Here is a 24,782-nt window from a genome sequence, read left to right as displayed (position 1 = left end):
CAGTTTCCCATTGATCCTGACGTACTGGTTTAGCTCAGTGGTTACTTCGAACATCAATTCTCTCTGAAGAATTCGCTGCTCTCTCTCCCTTCCCGGGATCAAACCACGGGCGCTGTCCAGTGCATTTTTCTTCGTCTGCTGTCTTTACTTTGTTGAAAACTCTCACAAACACCATGATTTCATTAGATAACCTCGAGTTGTCCGTGTTTGGTTAATAAAACTGTGAATAATCATTTCTGTGTGTCGGCACGGCAGATTAGCTGTGATAGAACAAAAAAGGCACATGTGGAGTTTTTTGCTGTTCATTTCATTTCATTCTCTCTGAGGCGTTTTTAAGTCATAAACCTGTAAATATTGTTAGTATTGCAGTTGACGTTCTCGAGAATTTCGGGCAACGACGCCGCCGGACGACCCGCTGACACGCGCCTCAACAGTGAACCCCTTCGGCCACTTGTAGTCTGTCTGTCTGGAGTGTCCCTGCGTCAAGATAGCACCGTTTAGGACTTCCGGTTTCTGGCAGTGTTTCGTGATATAGCCTTTGAAACGTCCCACTTACCAAACATATATGATCATAAAATATGCTGCATTAATATAGTTGGTATTTTAGAGTGCTTTCAAAAACATTACAAAGAGACACATTGAAAAGCAAAGTTTAATCCATGACATTGTAACTCAGATGTATCTTATTTTTTTGTTTGTCGGGTAACCAATTTCAGTTTAGCAGCTGTTCTTTTGCTCAGGAATAATAAGAGTCTTGTTTTTTGCAGCAGGTTCTCAGGATTCACCGCACACGACTCAGGCTGTCAGTCTCTGCTGTAACCCGGTATTTCACAGCCACTGAGGTTGTAGCATTATCAACTACAGGCCGTGAGTCAGATGTTAATTTTACTTTGTTATGTACAATATAGAAGTCAAGATTTAGGAACTGATCTGGAAGCAGGTAACTTCATTTTCCTGTTGCGCATGCGTATAGCCGACAACGACGCTGGTCTGTTGACAAATATCGGGGGAGGGACCACTGCGGTGTAAGTAGATCTTTGTTCAGACTGAAATGTTATTCACCACAATGTAGCTGTGCGTGCATAGTGTAACCTATTCAATTTAATTTTACGGTGTATGTATTTATCGTTACGGACATTGTTTCCACAAAGCTTGCGGAAAGGAAAGTGTTTTGTTAAACATCTGTAAAACCGCTGGGCCGAATGGTAATGTAGCAGAAAGGCAGGATCCGTGTCGAGCTCGCTACAATGAAACGTGGTTTCCGGTGCAAATCCATCAAGCAAAATATATGTTTATATTAATCTGAGTGAGAGAGTATAATGTCATAATTCAAGTCAGATGTAGGAATTATTTCGAGTTTAATTAAAACGCCCTTCCATAATACCACTTGTACTCGCTTATATGAACAACCACGCGTTTTTTGTTTGGCACGCTCCAATTTAAAGCTTTAATTTTGAAGGCAAAAACGGACAGTTTCCGTTATCACCCATGGTAACGTTCTCCCTGAATCAGCTCGCACAGCCTGACGACTAGCTACCAACAACCTTTTTCTAACATCATTAAAGGCTTAATCCTCTGCTTGAGGCTCATTGTTATTTAAAGTCTTACCAATAGTCGACATTCTGTCGTTTCGAGCAAAGTTTGTTCCGTCTTTTTGTCAAACTTATGAACTTCTTTCACAGTCTGGCTGTGGGAGCGACTGAAGGCGGTCTCCACGTCCAAGACTGTCGGCAGAAATGAAGAGGTGAGTGGGGCAGAAACATGCGCCATTGTCAGCTAATAACACCAAAAATACGTTGATAGAGCAGACTACCAGTTCACTGACTCACTAGTCGTTCGTTAAATGATTAGCTAATGTAACAACAACACGACTCCTCTCTTGTGTTTCAATTCGTGCAGCCAACAGAAAAGCCCCGAACCAGATGGGAGTGTTACCGTCAACGAGGAAGGTAAAAACAAACAAACAAACAAACAAACAAAACTCTCATTAACTTAATTATTACGTATTATATAGAAAAGCTGTCTAACGTTATTGAAAATGCATCAAAGCAATGTTACGGTATTTGTATGTATTTGTATTTGTATTGTTCCTCTTTCATGTCTCTTATGTACCAGAAGCAGAATGAGTCATGTTGATCAAACCAGTTTCCCATTGATCCTGACGCACTGGTGTAGCTCAGTGGTTCCTTCGCTCCTCTCATCTATGTGATGCTCAGGTTCAATTCCTCCTTGAGATCAAACTCTGGGTGCTGTACAGTGTTTTCTCTCCCTCTGCTCTGACCTGCTGACTGTCTTTCTCTTAAAGACTGTTAGTACATCCATTTCATCCCTCTCTCCAGGACTTCTTTCTGGTCCACTGTGGAACCAAACAGGCCTACAGATCACCACATCAGCTGCAGTGCTGTTCCTGCAACAGGACAAGAATATCATGAGAAGACCACCAGAGGGACACAGTGAGCAGCAGGAGAATCAAGCTGAGGTTCCTATGTGAAGGAAGTGAAAGAGCTGTGAGAAAGGCTTGATGCAACCACACATTATGGTGCTCTAATTCAGCAACGGCTGCTTTTATGGAGGATATGAAGTGACCTAATCATCAGTGAATTAATAAATCAATACAGAAATTAATGCTCCAAAAAAACAGTGAGATAAATAATAAATATGGAATGCAATAAAAGGGCAAACATATATAAATACTCAAACAAATAAATAACAAATAACTGGACCATATTAAATACATATCTAGTTTATTTCAACATTTTGATACAATTAGATGCTATTGTTTCTCTTTTTATTTCCTCTTTTTATTTCTATATTATTTCATTTATTTAAATTTCATAAATTTGTGTATATGTGGATTTCCTTTACTGTTTCGTTATATACTATTCATCCATCCATTTGTCGTTTTTTCATCCTCATCTCTCTAGGTTCTACCGACATGGACTATAATAATAATGATAATAATGGTGATGATGACAATAATAATAATAGTACATTTTATTTAAAAGTGCCTTTTTGGACACTCAAGGACACTTTACAAGATAAAACAAGAACAGTGCATGATGAGTAGTTTTACTTTTGCTACTTCAATATTTTGTTGATAATACCTTTGTTCCTTTACTGAAGTACGATTTGAGTGCCTTTTACTTGCAGTATAAATAAATGATTTGATGAAAAGTTGGAATGAATTAAATATTTAAACTCCATTCATACATACACACACACACAAACACACACACACACACACACGTATATACACATGTATGTACACATATGTGTGTGTGTGTGTGTGTTTGAGTATGTGTGTGTTTGTATACTATATATATTCTGTATTTACAGTACTGTGCAACAGTTTTGGGCAGTGTGAGAAAATGCTGTAAACTAAGAATGCTTTCAAAATCTAAATAAATGTTTATTTATTACAAAATGCAAAGTGCGCAAACAAAATAAAAATCTTGATCAAATCAGCGTTTGGTGTTAGTATCCTTTGCCTTCAAACCCTCATCAGTTCTTATAGGTACACTTGCACAAAGTCAGGGATTGTGTAGGATTATAGTCAGGTGTATTGTACCAAACAGGCGCTCGTAATCATCAATTTCACATGTAGGTTGAAACAGTCATCAACTGAAACAGAAACTGCTGTGTAGGAGACTTAAAACTGGGTGAGAAACAACCAAAACTTAGTGCAGCAGATTAAAGACACATCAAGCTTATTTCCCTTCGACATCGGAAGATGCCCAGCATTCATAGTTTACTGCATTTTTTCACACCTGCCAAAAACTTTTGCACAGCACTATACGTGTGTGTGTGTGTGTGTGTGTGTGTGTGTGTGCGCGCGCGCGCGTGTACAATGCAAAAAAAAAAATAAATAAATAAATAAAAAATCAAAGCTGCCTCGTGCAGTTGATCCCCTTTCATATCTGTGGTCGTGCAACAGAAGCAGAATGAGTCATGTTTATAAAGCCAGTTTCCCATTGATCCTGACGTACTGGTTTAGCTCAGTGGTTACTTCGAACATCAATTCTCTCTGAAGAATTCGCTGCTCTCTCTCCCTTCCCGGGATCAAACCACGGGCGCTGTCCAGTGCATTTTTCTTCGTCTGCTGTCTTTACTTTGTTGAAAACTCTCACAAACACCATGATTTCATTAGATAACCTCGAGTTGTCCGTGTTTGGTTAATAAAACTGTGAATAATCATTTCTGTGTGTCGGCACGGCAGATTAGCTGTGATAGAACAAAAAAGGCACATGTGGAGTTTTTTGCTGTTCATTTCATTTCATTCTCTCTGAGGCGTTTTTAAGTCATAAACCTGTAAATATTGTTAGTATTGCAGTTGACGTTCTCGAGAATTTCGGGCAACGACGCCGCCGGACGACCCGCTGACACGCGCCTCAACAGTGAACCCCTTCGGCCACTTGTAGTCTGTCTGTCTGGAGTGTCCCTGCGTCAAGATAGCACCGTTTAGGACTTCCGGTTTCTGGCAGTGTTTCGTGATATAGCCTTTGAAACGTCCCACTTACCAAACATATATGATCATAAAATATGCTGCATTAATATAGTTAGTATTTTAGAGTGCTTTCAAAAACATTACAAAGAGACACATTGAAAAGCAAAGTTTAATCCATGACATTGTAACTCAGATGTATCTTATTTTTTTGTTTGTCGGGTAACCAATTTCAGTTTAGCAGCTGTTCTTTTGCTCAGGAATAATAAGAGTCTTGTTTTTTGCAGCAGGTTCTCAGGATTCACCGCACACGACTCAGGCTGTCAGTCTCTGCTGTAACCCGGTATTTCACAGCCACTGAGGTTGTAGCATTATCAACTACAGGCCGTGAGTCAGATGTTAATTTTACTTTGTTATGTACAATATAGAAGTCAAGATTTAGGAACTGATCTGGAAGCAGGTAACTTCATTTTCCTGTTGCGCATGCGTATAGCCGACAACGACGCTGGTCTGTTGACAAATATCGGGGGAGGGACCACTGCGGTGTAAGTAGATCTTTGTTCAGACTGAAACGTTATTCACCACAATGTAGCTGTGCGTGCATAGTGTAACCCATTCAATATCATTTTACGCTGTATGTATTTACCGTTACGGACATTGTTTCCACAAAGCTTGCGGAAAGGAAAGTGTTTTGTTAAACATCTGTAAAACCGCTGGGCCGAATGGTAATGTAGCAGAAAGGCAGGATCCGTGTCGAGCTCGCTACAATGAAACGTGGTTTCCGGTGCAAATCCATCAAGCAAAATATATGTTTATATTAATCTGAGTGAGAGAGTATAATGTCATAATTCAAGTCAGATGTAGGAATTATTTCGAGTTTAATTAAAACGCCCTTCCATAATACCACTTGTACTCGCTTATATGAACAACCACGCGTTTTTTGTTTGGTACGCTCCAATTTAAAGCTTTAATTTTGAAGGCAGAAACGGACAGTTTCCGTTATCACCCATGGTAACGTTCTCCCTGAATCAGCTCGCACAGCCTGACGACTAGCTACCAACAACCTTTTTCTAACATCATTAAAGGCTTAATCCTCTGCTTGAGGCTCATTGTTATTTATAGTCTTACAAATAGTCGACATTCTGCCGTTTCGAGCAAATTTTGTTCCGTCTTTTTGTCAAACTTATGAACTTCTTTCACAGTCTGGCTGTGGGAGCGACTGAAGGCGGTCTCCACGTCCAAGACTGTCGGCAGAAATGAAGAGGTGAGTGGGGCAGAAACATGCGCCATTGTCAGCTAATAACACCAAAAATACGTTGATAGAGCAGACTACCAGTTCACTGACTCACTAGTCGTTCGTTAAATGATTAGCTAATGTAACCACAACACGACTCCTCTCTTGTGTTTCAATTCGTGCAGCCAACAGAAAAGCCCCGAACCAGATGGGAGTGTTACCGTCAACGAGGAAGGTAAAAAAAAACAAACAAACAAACAAACAAAACTCTCATTAACTTAATTATTACGTATTATATAGAAAAGCTGTCTAAAGTTATTGAAAATGCATCAAAGCAATGTTACGGTATTTGTATGTATTTGTATTGTTCTTCTTTCATGTCTCTTATGTACCAGAAGCAGATTGAGTCATGTTTATCAATCCAGTTTCCCATTGATCCTGACGCACTGGTGTAGCTCAGTGGTTACTTCGAACATCAATTCTCTCTGAAGAATTCGCTGCTCTCTCTCCCTCCCTGGGATCGAACCACGGGCGCTGTCCAGTGTTTTGTCTCCCTCTGATTCTGAGCTGCACCACAATAGCTGCTTTTTACACTAATGTCTCCTTCAATAGAATTAAAGTGCTGTTGCAGCTCTGTAGATCTTTTTCTGTGCAGCAACGTCCCTTTAGGACCTTCAGGCCAGACAGCAGCAGCCTTGATAAGGTCTGTTTTCCTGCTGTTGCTCATGTGCTGGTGTAGCTCAGTGGTTCCTTCGCTCCTCTCATCTATGTGATGCTCAGGTTCAATTCCTCCCTGAGATCAAACTCTGGGTGCTGTACAGTGTTTTCTCTCCCTCTGCTCTGACCTGCTGACTGTCTTTCTCTTAAAGACTGTTAGTACATCCATTTCATCCCTCTCTCCAGGACTTCTTTCTGGTCCACTGTGGAACCAAACAGGCCTACAGATCACCACATCAGCTGCAGTGCTGTTCCTGCAACAGGACAAGAATATCATGAGAAGACCACCAGAGGGACACAGTGAGCAGCAGGAGAATCAAGCTGAGGTTCCTATGTGAAGGAAGTGAAAGAGCTGTGAGAAAGGCTTGATGCAACCACACATTATGGTGCTCTAATTCAGCAACGGCTGCTTTTATGGAGGATATGAAGTGACCTAATCATCAGTGAATTAATAAATCAATACAGAAATTAATGCTCCAAAAAAACAGTGAGATAAATAATAAATATGGAATGCAATAAAAGGGCAAACATATATAAATACTCAAACAAATAAATAACAAATAACTGGACCATATTAAATACATATCTAGTTTATTTCAACATTTTGATACAATTAGATGCTATTGTTTCTCTTTTTATTTCCTCTTTTTATTTCTATATTATTTCATTTATTTAAATTTCATAAATTTGTGTATATGTGGATTTCCTTTACTGTTTCGTTATATACTATTCATCCATCCATTTGTCGTTTTTTCATCCTCATCTCTCTAGGTTCTACCGACATGGACTATAATAATAATGATAATAATGGTGATGATGACAATAATAATAATAGTACATTTTATTTAAAAGTGCCTTTTTGGATACTCAAGGACACTTTACAAGATAAAACAAGAACAGTGCATGATGAGTAGTTTTACTTTTGCTACTTCAATATTTTGTTGATAATACCTTTGTTCCTTTACCGAAGTACGATTTGAGTGCCTTTTACTTGCAGTATAAATAAATGATTTGATGAAAAGTTGGAATGAATTAAATATTTAAACTCCATTCATACATACACACACACACAAACACACACACACACACGTATATACACATGTATATACACATATGTGTGTGTGTGTGTGTGTGTGTTTGAGTATGTGTGTGTTTGTATACTATATATATTCTGTATTTACAGTACTGTGCAAAAGTTTTGGGCAGTGTGAGAAAATGCTGTAAACTAAGAATGCTTTCAAAATCTAAATAAATGTTTATTTATTACAAAATGCAAAGTGCGCAAACAAAATAAAAATCTTGATCAAATCAGTGTTTGGTGTTAGTATCCTTTGCCTTCAAACCTTCATCAGTTCTTATAGGTACACTTGCACAAAGTCAGGGATTGTGTAGGATTATAGTCAGGTGTATTGTACCAAACAGGCGCTCGTAATCATCAATTTCACATGTAGGTTGAAACAGTCATCAACTGAAACAGAAACTGCTGTGTAGGAGACTTAAAACTGGGTGAGAAACAACCAAAACTTAGTGCAGCAGATTAAAGACACATCAAGCTTATTTCCCTTCGACATCGGAAGATGCCCAGCATTCATAGTTTACTGCATTTTTTCACACCTGCCAAAAACTTTTGCACAGCACTATACGTGTGTGTGTGTGCGCGCGCGCGCGCGCGTGTACAATGCAAAAAAATAAATAAATAAATAAATAAAAAATCAAAGCTGCCTCGTGCAGTTGATCCCCTTTCATATCTGTGGTCGTGCAACAGAAGCAGAATGAGTCATGTTTATAAAACCAGTTTCCCATTGATCCTGACGTACTGGTTTAGCTCAGTGGTTACTTCGAACATCAATTCTCTCTGAAGAATTCGCTGCTCTCTCTCCCTTCCCGGGATCAAACCACGGGCGCTGTCCAGTGCATTTTTCTTCGTCTGCTGTCTTTACTTTGTTGAAAACTCTCACAAACACCATGATTTCATTAGATAACCTCGAGTTGTCCGTGTTTGGTTAATAAAACTGTGAATAATCATTTCTGTGTGTCGGCACGGCAGATTAGCTGTGATAGAACAAAAAAGGCACATGTGGAGTTTTTTGCTGTTCATTTCATTTCATTCTCTCTGAGGCGTTTTTAAGTCATAAACCTGTAAATATTGTTAGTATTGCAGTTGACGTTCTCGAGAATTTCGGGCAACGACGCCGCCGGACGACCCGCTGATACGCGCCTCAACAGTGAACCCCTTCGGCCACTTGTAGTCTGTCTGTCTGGAGCGTCCCTGCGTCAAGGTAGCCACTTCCGGTTGTTACTCATAACTAATTTCTGGCAGTGTTTCGTGATATAGCCTTTGAAACGTCCCACTTACCAAACATATATGATCATAAAATATGCTGCATTAATATAGTTGGTATTTTAGAGTGCTTTCAAAAACATTACAAAGAGACACATTGAAAAGCAAAGTTTAATCCATGACATTGTAACTCAGATGTATCTTATTTTTTTTGTTTGTCGGGTAACCAATTTCAGTTTAGCAGCTGCTCTTTTGCTCAGGAATAATAATATTTTTGCAGCAGGTTCTCAGGATTCACCGCACACGACTCAGGCTGTCAGTCTCTGCTGTAACCCGGTATTTCACAGCCACTGAGGTTGTAGCATTATCAACTACAGGCCGTGAGTCAGATGTTAATTTTACTTTGTTATGTACAATATAGAAGTCAAGATTTAGGAACTGATCTGGAAGCAGGTAACTTCATTTTCCTGTTGCGCATGCGTATAGCCGACAACGACGCTGGTCTGTTGACAAATATCGGGGGAGGGACCACTGCGGTGTAAGTAGATCTTTGTTCAGACTGAAATGTTATTCACCACAATGTAGCTGTGCGTGCATAGTGTAACCTATTCAATTTAATTTTACGGTGTATGTATTTATCGTTACGGACATTGTTTCCACAAAGCTTGCGGAAAGGAAAGTGTTTTGTTAAACATCTGTAAAACCGCTGGGCCGAATGGTAATGTAGCAGAAAGGCAGGATCCGTGTCGAGCTCGCTACAATGAAACGTGGTTTCCGGTGCAAATCCATCAAGCAAAATATATGTTTATATTAATCTGAGTGAGAGAGTATAATGTCATAATTCAAGTCAGATGTAGGAATTATTTCGAGTTTAATTAAAACGCCCTTCCATAATACCACTTGTACTCGCTTATATGAACAACCACGCGTTTTTTGTTTGGCACGCTCCAATTTAAAGCTTTAATTTTGAAGGCAAAAACGGACAGTTTCCGTTATCACCCATGGTAACGTTCTCCCTGAATCAGCTCGCACAGCCTGACGACTAGCTACCAACAACCTTTTTCTAACATCGTTAAAGGCTTAATCCTCTGCTTGAGGCTCATTGTTATTTAAAGTCTTACCAATAGTCGACATTCTGTCGTTTCGAGCAAAGTTTGTTCCGTCTTTTTGTCAAACTTATGAACTTCTTTCACAGTCTGGCTGTGGGAGCGACTGAAGGCGGTCTCCACGTCCAAGACTGTCGGCAGAAATGAAGAGGTGAGTGGGGCAGAAACATGCGCCATTGTCAGCTAATAACACCAAAAATACGTTGATAGAGCAGACTACCAGTTCACTGACTCACTAGTCGTTCGTTAAATGATTAGCTAATGTAACAACAACACGACTCCTCTCTTGTGTTTCAATTCGTGCAGCCAACAGAAAAGCCCCGAACCAGATGGGAGTGTTACCGTCAACGAGGAAGGTAAAAACAAACAAACAAACAAACAAACAAAACTCTCATTAACTTAATTATTACGCATTAAATAGAAAAGCTGTCTAAAGCTATTGAAAATGCATCAAGGCAATGTTACGGTATTTGTATGTGCGTTCATGAGTAAAACGCCCCAGTCTCAGACAGGGTCTTTGAATGTCTCATACTCATTAGTTCATTGGTGGAGCTTCATCATAGGACCCTGAAGTGTCTGAGCTGGATCCAGTGAGCCTCTCCAAAGCCGCTGTGGCTGCCTTCACTTCGACATTTAAACCATGAAAACATGGTGGGGATGAGCTTACTGTGGATCACTTCCTTGCACTTTGTGCCCCTTCAGGGTCCGTAGCCACAGCAGAGGACCCGGCAGCTATTGCCACCATTCAGTCTGCTGCCACCTTCACTGACCAACCCATCAAATATCTCTTCAAGACAGAAGGAGCTGGCGGACAGGTAGGACAGAGTTTTGACAAGGACATCATTGAGCTGATAAATTCACTGCCATATGTTACACATTATCACACATACACTTATGTAAGTCTGTATGCAGAAAATGTGGTTCTGGGATAATCCTTTTGGAGATACTACACACTCTTTGATAGTCATCGAAAGCGGTGAACATCACGTCAAACATGAAGTTAGGTGTCATTGTTTTCAAGGTTCCTGTGGTCTGGCAGGCCTAATCCACCTCTAAGCTGTAAAAGAGGAAGAAAAAAGCACACAAGTACCAACAAGACACATGTAAACCAACGTAGGTAAACAAAGACAAGATATGATCAAATCCTGCAAGAAGACTCTCCTACAAACAATACAAATGATATATTATATCCAATATGAGTGACCTGATTTTGATAAATGACGGAATCTGCATCTCATGCTTACCATCCCTTTTGCTTTTCCTGCCCCCACCCTGATGAAATATCAAAATGGGCCCATCATTACAAATCATATAACTGCCGTTTGTTTTTTAAATTATGTACTGATTCCACATATTTGTCAGCTGTGTCTAAAGTCAAACACAAAGGGGAGGAGAAGCCCCTCGCTGCAGAGGCCATGTTCTTTTTATCTTCACTGTTGCAGAAGGAGCAACGCCCATCTTCTCCATAAAAAGCTTTACATTCTAAATTCACAAGGTCATTATAAAGATTAGTTTTACGTGTGATTAGGAAAGAGCAGAGGAACATCACTTGTGGACTGGCACAGAGAAATGTGCTTCTGCTGTTATCAGCCAGGCTACAGTTTGTGCAAGAATTGACCTATAGCAGCGCTTTGGCCTCTGAGGATGTGATTTAGAGCTGTTCATGTCTATTAGTTTTGAAATAGCAACAGCCAACAAGGAAACTCTAACTCTAGACTTTGACCACTAGTGTAACTTCATCACTCACCTGCTCAGTCAGTCAGTCAGTCAGTCAGTCAGTCAGTCAGTCAGTCAGTCAGTCAGTCAGTCATGGACAGCCATGATGGAAGGGCTGTCATTGAATACATGTAATGCGACTTTTATCAAGTGTCTCAGACATATCTTGTGTGTGATTTCATTTCTTGATAACTGTGCCACTCTCTGTACCTCCTGGTCTCAGTACTCATGACCCACTTAATGTAATGGAGACCTAAAAGCAGGAGTTAGATTTAGATTCTGTATCTGTGTGCTCTACAGTTGCGTTTTTGTCACCTCGTGATGATGAAATATTGACCACTCAGTGTAATGGGTTGTGTTCCAGGTGACCTACAGAGTGATCCAGGTGTCAGATGGCCAGTTGGAGGGTCAGACAGACGGCGCTGCGGCGGTCAGCCTGGTCGCTGGTTTCCCCGCAACCACTCAGACTGTCACACAGGTGAGAATAACCTTTATCACAGCTGGGCTCAACAGTGCAAGCATTGTGCTGCATATTGATAATGATGATGATAATACTAATAATAAACCACTTCATTTGTAGAGCACCTTTCATACAAGAAATGCAGCTCAAAGGGCTTTACAACAAAGAAATCACATGCACCAAGAGCTTCACATAAAAAGGACAGAATGAACATCAAAACAAGGATAAATGAATGTAAATAAGATGGAGAATAAAACCCACTCGATAATGCTAGTCAACATTTAGTCTGAGGTCGCTGGTTGTTTTCGTCAGAGCAGTTTCAGTGCTGTGGTGTGTTTTTAAGCCTGACTGGAAGTCCTCCAGGATATTAGGAGAACTTAAATTTGCACTGAAACTATCTTTTCCAGTATCTTACTGATGAATGAAAGGTTGGATATCAGCCTATAGTTGGTGGGTGTGTTACCATCAGGAGATGTATTTCTAATCTTCAGCACATGACTTGAAACACTGTCAAACACCTGCTGTAAACAGGCTGTAGGTCCAGGGTCAACACATGAGGTGGATGAATTGGACTCAGCAGCAGTGTTGTTGATCTCATTTCTTGTGCACCTGTTGAACACTGCAAGACTAGCTGTGGACTTTATGTCTCTTTGATGTCAGGCTGTGTTCTCCCAGTCTGAGGGCTTAGAGGGAGACGGCAGCACAGAGACGCAGTACACCTACTACCCCGCCAGCATCGCAGACGCCACCACTGGCACCATGGTGACCACAGTGCAGGCCTCTGACACGCTGCTGGGCCAGACCACACCTACAGGTAATCACTGCCTGTGTGTGAGGCCATTTCAAGGCTTCACGATTATAAGATACTGTATATATGTTTATACTTTTTCTCAGCAGCTGACTGTAGGCTTTTGTTTGACAGGGCAGCTTTATGTGATGATGTCACCCCAGGAGGTTTTGACGGGTTCCAATCAAAGGACAATTGCACCTCGCACTCAGCCATACATTGCGTAATTACATCAGAATCACTGCATTGTTTCTGCATTTAAAAGTGATCGGTATTAGCTAAATGTAGACAGTCTTCAAGTTTAGTGAACTTAGTGTCTTTGTTTTCCAGAAAGCAAGAGGCTCCTCGGGGTTCCAGAGATGAGAAACGGCGAGCCCAGCACAACGAAGGTCAGGCTCACATCCAGCCTGAGAAGTTCACGTCATGGCTGTATCTTACTCCAAATATCTGAGCAAATATGAATGACAGCAAAGTCTCAAATTCAGATTTTGTTCTGACAGTTGAGCGCCGGCGAAGGGACAAGATCAACAACTGGATTGTGCAGCTGTCAAAGGCCATCCCAGACTGTAACATTGACTACACCAAGACAGGACAGGTGAGGCCACTCAGACTCCCACCGTTAAACCGTTAGTATTCCCAAAATGAAAAACATCACGTAGTTGCGACGGAACAGACTGAGAAACAAAAAACACGGTCATTTCTGATTTGCTCTCTCTTGTTTCAGAGTAAAGGAGGAATCTTGTCCAAAGCCTGTGAGTACATCAAGGAACTCCGACAGAGCAACCTGAAGCTGGGGGAAGATATAAGCACTCTTGATCGTCTCCGGATTGACAACCAGTTACTGAGACAGGAGGTATATGTCTGCATCTGTTTGCCAGTAAACTGGGACTAAAGCTGCTAAGTATCTTTACCTTTTGCCACTGTACAAGATTTGAAATGTTGACCATTTGTATCAGTGTCAGTCAGGTTGAAAGAGCAGCTCCCTTGTCATTACTGCCGTGGCAGAGGTGAACTGAACACACGTACACTGACGATGGAAATGATAAGAAGTGTGTGTGAATGTGCAAGTTATTTGTCCTTAAAACACTTTTGGTGACCTCCACAGTCTTCCAGTAATTAGATGATAGCTATTGCTGAATGACCTGCTGTTGGGATGTCACTCAGAATTACAAACATGTGGATTTCAGAGATAACATGTCTCTGATTTTTAGGGTTGCAATAACAATTTTTTGCATCCAGCCACCTTTTACAACATATAGTTTTTAGATCATAAAGTTTATTTCAGTAGCATTCAATTCCTATATTTTCAATAACAGTGTTATTCTGCTGGATTACCACAAAGATGCCACTGCAGTCATGGCGCTTTGTTTACTCCCAGATTTGTTTGTTTAGAGCTAGGATGTCACTTAGAAAGCATGTAGCTGATAGCTTCATTCTAATAAAAGACCAATTATGTGGCCAGTTTCGACAGTTCAGCATGTGTTAGTCATGATCATTGCATTCCTGATAGAAAATCAGAAGTCAGCTGATCAGTCATTCTCTGTACTTTCCTCCTGTATTATCTGTGTTGTTGCTCAGGTGGAAGACTGGAAGTCCAAGAATCAGATCCTGAGGAACCTGCTGCGACAGCATGGCATTGTGGGATCATCCAGCACAGATCCCCAGTGAGAAGCCTGTTGCCAGTGATCATTGGGTATTTGAAGACAACCACGTATGGGCCAAAAGAGTACTTGAAATGCTTTGAGATACTTTATTTGTGGTCGAGTGTGCATGAAATGGGGAGAAATAATGGGAATATTGTCATTAATATTCAAATCCAGCTTCTTTGCTAAATGACACCCTTCAATATTATCTTTGAAGCTTTTTATAGAATTGAAGTCCTTTGCCTGGTGAATATACAACCCATTGATACTAAGATGATGCACCTGAAAAGAGAGGAAAGTTTAAACACCAACTCAAGTTTCAGAAGTCAAGTCAGTTTGACTAAGCCCTCATTTAATGCCTTCCTCCACAAACATTATGATTGTTCATTAATCTCCAGTACAGTAAGCTGTAAACCAGACGAACTACTCGCGTCAGTTTCTTTTTCTTAACCTCTGCAGTACTGTGCATCTCTGTATCAAATGCACTCTTGTTAATGTCTCAGAAAAACATTGTATTCATGCTTTTTGTTTTCATCTTTCATCAATCTCACTTTGACCAGTTGAAGCCGAGTTTGTCATCCAGCTCATAGTTCAATTCAACTTTGCTTTGGATTTTTTGTATGTTTCATGAAACCTCACTGGGGACAGTAATTGCATTGCAACAATGTAACTAACTAAATAAACTGGGGTGGGTAAGCAATGCATTGTAGGTAGGCTATGTATGTCTTTATAATAAAAAAATCAAATAATATACTACATGTCATAAACCACTGTCTGATGTGTTTATTAAAGCTGATAAATTGGTTCAAAGATGTAGAGCTGATTTTTTATTGTAGTTTTTTTAGTCGTGAGTATAGATTGTGTGGAAGATCGTGGGAGTGAGTAGGTTTTATTTTGAAGGTTCTTAGCGGAAGTACACAGTTTCATTGACGTTTGAAGAATTAGGGTCTCGCAGATCTTGTAGGTGAACCTCTGCATTTTATTTATTGATCTAAATACAAACTGAAGATTCAGTAATGATCTGTATCCTGCTGGTAGCCGGCCACGGCACCCTTCTAGAGACACAAATTAAGGTAAGTAGCTTGAATGTCGCAGTAGAGAGGGGATAACTTATGCAGTACAAAGTTCGCATTGTCAAGCGTTGATTGTACGCCTCACAGTAAGCCGAACTGCCTTAAAGAATCTGACACTTAGCTTTGGTGATACCTGTCGGCTCGCGTGTGTGTCTGTTAGACCACCACTTTGGACATTTTTGTAATCGCGAGGATGCACTGGTGCTTCCGGCTTGCATTTGATCTAATAAACATTCCGTAATTTTTCTAAAATGACATTTTTACGATTGTCTCACACTGGTTTTCACTGTTCCCTACCGAGCATTGTGGTGGAATAATGTAGGAATTCAAAAGGGATTATTTCTTGAAAGTTGAGGTTGTATGACAATTAATGCCGATTATTGACTTATCTATATATGCCGAATTATTGAAGGAGATGCAAAGGTTAAAAAGGTAGCCTTAAGCATTTTTAACAAATGCTTGTTTTTACCAAGAGAGAATGACAACATAACTGAGCTAGTTTCTTTCATTAAGTCTGGCGTGACGTTGTCTCCTCGAAAGCAGAGTGGGATGTGTTGCGTCCATGAACACCTGAGAGTCTACATATGATCCTGAGTTTGAGCTGAATGCTTATATGATGTAGCCACAGCTTCATTTGCCATTGATTGCGATGTCTAAGCCACGTGGATATGACTTGTAATGCAGTACATGGGAGCAGACACATTATTTAACACATCACCTGCACTGGGTGTGGAGGTCCGTTGTTTAGATGGGAACACACATACTGCATTGTAATAGCCAAGAAAGTAAAGATAAGGGTTTTTTTTGTTTTTTGTTTTTTTGTTTTAATCACAGTATCACCAACATTGTTGCCACATAGCAAACAAGCTGTGAGGCCCGCAGCCAGCATCAGGCATGTTTACCCTTGTTGCATACTGACATGATGTGATTTGTTATTATGGTGATTTGTAACCTGTATTTGAGTCTGACTGTTTTCCTCCTCTCCCAGAATGATGACACTGGCTTATACAGCCACCTGACCGGGGTACCAAAGGCCTTACTTCCTGGCACTGGAGGAAAGAAGATCCTTGACTTTTGGTGGGAAACTGTCAACATGTGCGTAAGAGTGGCGCGTGGCCCAAACATGATCATGCCTGTCTTCAGATCATCATCTCAGTCTTCTTTTGCATCCTCAGTCGCTCTAAAACGTTCACTGGTTAATGTCTAATTGCATCTCTGACCTCTCTCCAGGCGGCAGCTGTTCACAGAAGTGTATCTGGTCACTAATGCAGACAAGTGAGTTCTACCTGTGGCATGACCCAGTCAGTGTTGTGACAGTTTCTTGTCAAAGCAGCTTTTATTCTGCTCCTGCTCTCTTCTTCTTCTGTTACACTGAGCAGGTATAAGCACTATGAGCGCTGGGCCACAGCCAATGACTTCCCAGTAGAAAATGTGGTAAACGACGGCAGCACTACATTGGAGGACCGTCTCGGGGCCGTGGCTGACCTGCAGCTGGTCATACGCAGCCGCAAGCTGCAGGACGACATCATGGTGGTACGATGAATCTGTCTGCTGTGAATGCTGGGGAATGTCCAATCACACAGCTGCTCTGTTACATTTAAATGTGCTTTGCAGGTGTATTCTATTTGAACTGAATGAGTGAGGTTTTTTGTGTGTAAGCAGATTGCAGGAGACATGCTGTGTGCAGACCAGAACTTTGACATCGCTCAAGTGATCCGCTTCTTCAGGTCAAAAGTGAGATGTACTACAATAATAAACACAAGGAATCTGAAACTGAAAAAATACCTGTCGCATACTTTCTTCTTGGCCTTTTTTTAGAGGTGATGTCATGATAGATTTTAAGTAGCCCATCCTTTGTGTCTGTGCTGCAGCCTGGAGAGCTCATCATATTCTACGAGCTGGAAGAAAGTGAAAGAAGCAGCTCCAGGGGCATCGTGGAGGTTTGCCCTGACACCCACAGGCGAGAAGAAGTTTTTCCTTTAGTCCCATCAGGCACAACATGCTGCTGCAGCACTGATACTGTTGTGTGTGCCACTTCAGAACTTCATTGATATGTGTTTTGCACGTCACTCCGTTGTGGATTTGATTTTAATCTATTGTAGTTTTATTAATCAGGATAACTCGCTTTTTGGAGAAACCCCAGGAAGGGCTGACAGAATCCCGGCTGGCCAGCGTGGTGTTTTACTGCATCCGGGGAGACACGCTGCCCTGCCTGTCTCACTTCCTCAGCCTGCAGCCTCAAGCCACGGACAGGAGCTTCGGACGATTCTGGGTTCGTAACTGCGAATTCAATGAGTGTTATTTCAGAAAAAATGAATCCTTTTGTGAATGTTATTTCAAGAGACATTGACTTACACCCACATGTCTCTGATTGTCAAATAACTTAACCATAAGCTTTGGACAAGTTGGTGTGTGTTAGATTTCCCACCAAAACCCATGATCTTAGCACAGAATCAGTACGTTATCATGAATTGATGAAGTAAACCAAAGACTTTCATGTGTCTTCAGGAGTGGCTCATTAATGAGAAGCAGTGTGATGTGTTTGGGATGAAACTTCCTACTGGCTTCCAGCTCATTGGACAAGTGGTGAGTATCCTGAAATAAGTTCACCAGCTATGCTCTGTTTCTTCACACAGTGATGCCTTCAAATTCATAGATTTTAATCAACAAAGCAAGAGATGTACTCCACACCTGCAAATACACTTTGATGTGTAGAATTGGTGGAGTTCCCCTTTAACTTGCAAAGCATATTACAGTGTGTTGAAAGTGCACTACGCTATTTTGCAAGTGGCAGGAAGAGAAAATGCTTAAATATTTTAACATTTGAAAGCTGCCATCATTACAGAAATCATGTAATATCACATCAGCTGCAAACGGGGCACTCAGTCCTTAATGTCTTCTGCTTTAGCTCAAAATATCTGCTGTCAGTTCAGAGTAAAATCTACAGGAGATGAATCTGAGTACATGTTACTGGTCGTAGAAAGGAAGGTTACTTTTACAGTTTTTCTTTACAGCTTAAGTACATTTTCTGAAACGCTGTTCTCAAAGAGAGAGCAGTCACCACGCCATTTTATACTGAGCAGCACAACACTTCCTCTGTCCTGCAAAAGGCTTCAGTCACTCACTGAAATCATTGAACTCCGGTGTGAAAAGTAAACTTGAACCGATTTCAACAGTGTATTCACAGTTTCCCTCTGGATGCTGAGTCTGTTGCAGGCATCATTTGCCAGGTCAGAGAGCACCAACACAAATGATTGTCACTCCATTTGGTTTGAATATAGCTCAGACAACTGTAGTTTGTCCGGCTTGTTGTTCCTACATGACTCCAAACAAGAGCCTCGAATGTTCGAGCACTCAAAGAATATACTTCCAAATATGTGATGACTCACAGGGTTGGTTTAATGGGGAATCCCTCAGACGGCTTCAACGGGAAGACCATCGCCATGTCCATCTCTAACTTCTGGGCTGAGGTCACTCTAGTGGAGAGCCAGACTTTGGTAACACACACACACACACACACACACACACACACACACACACACACACACACACACACACACACACACACACACACACATGCCTATGCACTCATAAGCTAAACACTTTCATCAGAGACATGTTGTGCAAAGGTCATGTGACTTTCTGTGACTTTGCAGGTTTTAGTCCCTCATCCACTCAATGACCCCACAGAGTTTGGAAGCTTGCAAGATCTGTTCTGCATCAGCAGGAAAGAAGGGTGTGTGTGTGCGTGTGTGTGCACAATGAGCTAAAGTCCATGGCAGAGATGGTCGTGTTTTTCAGAGTGTCCTGTTCATCATCCACTGTAGGTACCTGGGAGGTCTGCGGCTGCTGCAGGCTACCTGTAAGAAGTTCTACCAGTTCTGCTCCAAACAAGGGTGAGATAATTAACTGAGATAAAACTAGACCGACATGTGAAACATTGCCTTTGTAAGTCTCATTACAAGAGACTGTATTTTTCATCAGGAGCAGATATGTTTCTGCAGTGCTGTGCACAATCATCTCGCATCTGGGATAACGTCTTTGATTGATTTGATTCAAATATGAGCATCAGCATATCCTCTTTACCTCCAGCTGTGACTGCTGCTCTGCTCATATTTATCACCATGGATACGGCTATAACGCACCCAACATCCAGGCTATCCTTTGCAATTGAAAATAGTTCATAAATGACCAATTTTCAGGCAAATTCTACAATTAGAAAGAGTGAATTTTTTCGATGATTTCTAAGCAACTTTGTGGACATTTATTCTCAATGAACGTGAGAAATAATGCTAACTATATAAACATGGACACACTCAAGCACTAGTACTGAGGTACAAATACCTCAAAGATGTTCTCAAGCACAGTAGTGGACTAAATGTGTTAGTTGCTTTCCACCAGTATAAATATATTGTGCAGTCTGTGATGTGAAGTGGATTTAATAAAGCACATTAAGATGTGAAGGAACATTCTACAAGTAACAAAAAATGGCATTTTCACTGTGGTCTCTGCTTTTTATTTATTAAGGACACTGCTAATGCTCATTCAGTGTCCGCTTTTTTTTTTTTTTTTTGCAGTATTGCTTTGACAAAGCAGAACTTCACCCTGAAGTATGACACCAACATCCCCCGGCAAGTGGTGAGGATCCATTCAGATACCGGTGTCTAAGCAATAAAGGCCACCAGTTCACAGCACACAGTGTGAAATGTGGAAATGTCACGTGATGATGATGAAATGATTTGTCTCTGTTTTAATGAAGGGTCTCGCTGGAAGCAGGTAAATAGTTCAGCTGATGATTTCCTGCCTGCATAGACCAGGTAATACTTTTAAAGGTAATACTACACATCCTGAATTCAATAATTTACATGTTTACGATCCTTCCTTTTCACAGTGCCATTGTCTCAGCTACCCTGAAGTGTCTTATGAAATTCTACAACATCACAGATAATGTAAGGATGGTATATATTTGTTTCTCAGACAGCAGAGTTATCATTAGTCTGTCACCCTGTTTGCTCTTATCAAAACCTCTGACAACCTCAGTTTGAGGAAAACATCAGTCTCTCCTGTTTGAAGTGACAAATTCAGTAGATTTCCCTCCAGATCTGGTGAAGTTGCACACAGTGGAAGCAGCACTGTAGAGCCTCGTGGAAGCTGACACACAGCCTGTACTCTGTTTTTCAATGTGAAATTGATACAAAAGATTTTTATCTACGTATATGTTGGCAGATTCTATGAGCGCCTATGTGTCCATAGACAACAGTGCTGCACAGTAGTTTTGGTGCCTAAACCTAACCAAACTGCAACTGAAAACTCAAAGTAGTACGTCATGTAAGCATTTAAAAGTAAAAGAAAGAAAAAAAGCAGCAGCGTTGATTCTTGGTTTCCCATGAGACTGAAACTCCAGTCTCATGGATGAACGTCCTGTGTCTGATCCGTTCATCCACCACGAGCTCCTCCCTTTGTGGCCTTTGCCGCTCTTTATACCATCTCACGCTGTGACGGTGTAAATGGCCAAATTGATACCACGTGACTCTTCCCACCTTAATGCAAATGGTCTCTCTGTTCTATACTTCTGTTTTACGCTCCAGGATCTCCCAAAGCCGATTCGAGCTAACTTCATCCTCAACGTGGAGACTGATGAACTTTTCATCACTGCTGGCCTGCAGGACAGAGTTGTGCAGGTTAGTTATAGTCAGTACGACACTAATGTACTGGACTGCACGACATGTCACTTATCTTTCATCTAATGTCTACTGTAGCATGAATTGTTGGCCCCTCTGTCTTTGCAGGTCTATGAAGGCTTAGTCTACATGGACTTCAGCAAGACGCTCATGGAAGAGCAGGGCTATGGTACGGTACGGTACTGAGGTCACGTCATGTTACAAAGATGGTATAAATACACATTTCTTTTCCAACGTGTGTGTGTTTGCCATTCTCAGGGAACTACGTTTCTATGGACATGACTGGGCTCCCACCGTTCTGGCTGGCTTACCTGAGTGACCCCAGTGACTCTGGACGCATCCACAGCAACATCAGACAGCGCTGGCTCAGTGGTTTGTCCTCACGTTAAATATTTCATTGCTTTCCTTTGATTCACGAGGTGAAAAGTCTTCACAAACGAGCTGTGTGACCAATGTGATTTTGATTTGATATTTGGAAAAGGAGATGATGATATGTCACATATATCATATTTTTAGCTATAGTCTGCCACTTTGGTCCAGACTGAAATGTCTTGACAATTATTGGATGGACTGCCACTTGATTTCACCAGGATAATCTACTCAACGTCAGTACTGCTTTCCAGGGAGCCTGGCCACATACATGATGTTCATGTCCCGATCAGGATGAATCATCCCAGCTTTGGTGATCCCCTGGCTTTCCTCTAATGCCATCATCTGGTCAAATTTAATTAACTACTGACATTCCCATCAGCCTCACTTGTGTTCAGTGCTAATTAGCAAATATTAGCGTGCTAACACACTAAGCTCACAGAGCTGTGAGCATGGCTGCAGACTGGTGGTCTTGTCCTGTATTGAATATCACATTTCACTTTTTGATAAATAGACAAAAAAGTTCTTCAGGCCTTTCTTAAAATGCCATGCTAGGCCATGTTTCATCTTTCCGTCTTTCTGTTCCTTGAAGGAGCTCTAAAACTGGAAACACATTGGTTCGTTTGATGAACTACTTTCATGTCTGTCTTCCCACAGGAGAGCCTCTGGTCCTTGAGGCCATGCAGACTTTTGCTGAGCTCACTGATCAAGCCAGGTTGGTTTCAGTACTTTAAGTGGATTGTTGCTTGAGAAATTTTGCAATAAATAACAACCGAGGTTTTGTCATAGAACCATCGGATTAATTATGTCTAGTCTTTGCACAACAGTCTCAAAGTGCCTTTGGGCTTTCTGCAATGTGTAAAATATTTTTGCACTGTTAGTTCCAAGAAATAGCACATGCAGAGTGTTGCTGCAACTTTGCAGATAAATATGTACCTAGTTTTTGCGGTGGCATTTCAGAAGTTTAAAGAAGCTTTGTCTTACCTTAACACTGATTGAAAATGTTCTCCCCTTAGGTTGGCTCTGCAGGACAAAGACTGGAACCGTCTGGCACAGCTGATGGACCAGAACTTTGAGCTGCGGAGGTAAACTGTATGCTCTGATGTGGCCATCATTCATATTACAGTAACGCTCACAGCTCAAGTAACAACATATCCCACAGGACTGTCTACACTGATGGCTGTCTGGGCCCTGGGAATCTTAAGATGGTTCAGCTGGCGAAACAGGTTGGTGCTCAGAGGTTCCACTGCCTGCGAGGAGCAGTGTATGTGTTATTATGCCTCCATGCTGGGGACGGCCGGGGCTGGGGGCAGTATGTTCTCAGGCTTTCCATCTGTATGTATCATCAACGCAGTATCAGGAACGCCTTGAGGGAACTTGGACTGAAGGATGAACTGATTAGAATTATTTGGTCAAAAACTTGTTTTTGGCAATAACTCAAGAATTCATATGCTAATGATGACTTTGACACAAAAGTGTCAGGATAAATTTATGAAGTGTTTCATTAGACAGCATGTTCGACTGGACTCATACATGTCGATATAGAGATGACTTCCATTTAGCCAAAAAATACACTCAATACTTTTCATTCATTTTTTCATGTCTTCACTACATATATTATGTGAGTCTGGACAGACGTGGATGTAAACTGCAGCTTGACTGGTTGGCGGAGGCAGTAAGTCTAGTTCTGTTTGTGCATTCATAATGTTTTTGCTGTTTCTTTCAGTTTGGCTCGGCTGTGAAGTTACCAGGCAGTGGGGGGGCCGTCGTGGGTCTGTGTCTGGATAATGCAAGACTGGTAAGGCTTCACTGTGAGGAAGTTGTTGTCTTTAGCTGACATTTCCTTATCTATGCCTGTCTGGGGCCATGAGTTTGGATTCTCACTTTCAGTTTCAGTTTACTCACATAGTAGTTAAAAAAAGTAGTTAACATAATATTTAAAAATACAATCAAATTAGACATAATGGAGATATCTGAAATGGCACATCCTGATAAGCCATCTCTGTTTAGAAACACGCCTAGATTTGAAACAGTGCATATATTATGCAGCAGCATTTATAACCTACAAAGCACCTAATTGAGTAAGTAAAACTGCCCTAAGCCAAACCCTAAACTTCAACCTAACCTAAGATAAATTAAACTAAACTCTAAACTAACTAACTAAAAAGTAGTGAGAATATTTCCATCTGGTGGAAGTCATCTGTTCTGTGATCACAGCTGTCTCACACTCACACTGGCATTTAGATGAGTTGAAAAGAAAACAAACAACTTGTGTTCTGCTCTGCATCCATAACTAACATTTTTCCAATGTGCAGTATCTCATGGCTGGGACCAAATGGACTCCCTCACATATCAAAAGATATCAATCTCAGTCACAGTATGCAAAAGCTCAAGTTCTTACACGGCTCCCTAAAGTGTCATGAGACAGGACCGTGACCGTCTTTGCTTATTGACTTCTTGCATGTTGAGACGGTGACTTAAGTCTTCAGATCCTGACCGCATTAGCAATTCAATTCTGTATTTGTCAATGTGACATCAATGCCCTGCTGTCTGATGCAGTCTGTGTTTGGCCCACCAGGTGGAGATGAGGCAAGCTTTCCAGGAGGCAGGCTGTGTCTTCTGTGTCATCACACCGTACAACCCATCTGCCAGCACTGTCCGCGGCCAACACTAACCTCACATCTCCCCACGACCCAGCCAGGCTGAGCAAGGCCAGCCATCGGTGGGATATGGCACAGTGTGGCCTTCAGTTGGTCCGACTGTCATTTCACAGGACGTCTTACCGCGGTGGACAGCAAAGATCAAGATCACCGACATGAAATTATGTGTGAGCCACAAATAAGAAGTGATCAGGGTTGCTATTGGGATCTTTACTCTCTGATGATGCTTTGTGTAATCATTTACCAGATTGACCCAATAATGTTTAGTCAAACATCAGCTATCTCTCTGTCCTCAGAAAATGAGCCAATCTGTACCTTTTAAAGTTTTAGGAGATTCAGGGCATTCATGGACATTTAAGATGCAATGAGTTAAAGCCCATGTCTCAGATTCATCATCCAGCAATGTAAAAATATTATTTTTTTACTTGTGTAATACACCAATTGTATAGATTCTATAGACGTGATCTCATTATCTTTGTGTAATGAATCTAATTTTATACACAAATTAAAAGCATTTTTATAGCCATCAGTGCTTTGTCATGTATATGTAGCCTGTATGTGATTTAACCTGCCCCTCACCCACAGGACACACAGATGATAGCTGAGGCTCAAGC

General features: G+C 41.2%; 2 protein-coding genes and 2 long non-coding RNA genes across 4 annotated transcripts; all 4 read left to right on the top strand.

Annotated features, from left to right (window-relative positions):
* Positions 1-969: 969 nt before the first annotated feature.
* On the top strand, positions 970-3,463 carry LOC139336771 (uncharacterized). The gene is made up of 4 exons (XR_011602491.1): positions 970-1,025; positions 1,683-1,744; positions 1,900-1,949; positions 2,340-3,463. It is a non-coding gene; the product is annotated as an uncharacterized lncRNA (long non-coding RNA).
* Positions 3,464-4,934: 1,471 nt separating this feature from the next.
* On the top strand, positions 4,935-8,074 carry LOC139336778 (uncharacterized). Its single transcript, XR_011602492.1, has 4 exons — positions 4,935-4,986; positions 5,644-5,705; positions 5,861-5,910; positions 6,579-8,074. It is a non-coding gene; the product is annotated as an uncharacterized lncRNA (long non-coding RNA).
* A 1,085-nt stretch (positions 8,075-9,159) lies between these two features.
* On the top strand, positions 9,160-15,202 carry usf1 (upstream transcription factor 1). Its single transcript, XM_070971190.1, has 11 exons — positions 9,160-9,211; positions 9,869-9,930; positions 10,086-10,135; positions 10,482-10,594; positions 11,860-11,973; positions 12,616-12,769; positions 12,878-12,965; positions 13,073-13,131; positions 13,243-13,337; positions 13,467-13,595; positions 14,321-15,202. The coding sequence occupies exons 2-11, from the start codon at positions 9,923-9,925 to the stop codon at positions 14,408-14,410; spliced, it is 900 nt and encodes a 299-aa protein (XP_070827291.1). The 5' UTR covers positions 9,160-9,211; positions 9,869-9,922; the 3' UTR covers positions 14,411-15,202.
* Positions 15,203-15,324: 122 nt separating this feature from the next.
* Positions 15,325-24,696, top strand: gkup (glucuronokinase with putative uridyl pyrophosphorylase). Its single transcript, XM_070970574.1, is given in 22 exon segments — positions 15,325-15,458; positions 16,447-16,553; positions 16,689-16,733; positions 16,838-16,991; positions 17,121-17,192; positions 17,330-17,418; positions 17,574-17,730; positions 17,967-18,217; positions 18,850-18,955; positions 19,115-19,194; positions 19,286-19,354; positions 20,036-20,096; positions 20,218-20,234; positions 20,350-20,407; positions 21,047-21,139; positions 21,248-21,308; positions 21,398-21,511; positions 22,166-22,223; positions 22,525-22,593; positions 22,671-22,734; positions 23,235-23,306; positions 24,087-24,696. Coding segments are annotated over 22 exon segments (1,950 nt in total). The 5' UTR covers positions 15,325-15,401; the 3' UTR covers positions 24,183-24,696.
* The last annotated feature ends 86 nt before the right edge of the window (positions 24,697-24,782 follow it).

This window comes from Chaetodon trifascialis, chromosome 9, assembly GCF_039877785.1.
Source record: "Chaetodon trifascialis isolate fChaTrf1 chromosome 9, fChaTrf1.hap1, whole genome shotgun sequence".
NCBI classification, from domain to species: Eukaryota; Metazoa; Chordata; class Actinopteri; order Chaetodontiformes; family Chaetodontidae; genus Chaetodon; species Chaetodon trifascialis.
Note: the sequence above shows the minus strand (reverse complement) of the source record. Positions and strands in the feature narration are given on the sequence as shown.

Coding starts and splice junctions, on each gene's coding strand:
- usf1 (XM_070971190.1), top strand. Junction 10,136..10,481: donor TGTTACCGTCAACGAGGAAG/GTAAAAACAAAC, acceptor GTGCCCCTTCAG/GGTCCGTAGCCACAGCAGAG. Junction 13,338..13,466: donor ACTACACCAAGACAGGACAG/GTGAGGCCACTC, acceptor CTCTTGTTTCAG/AGTAAAGGAGGAATCTTGTC.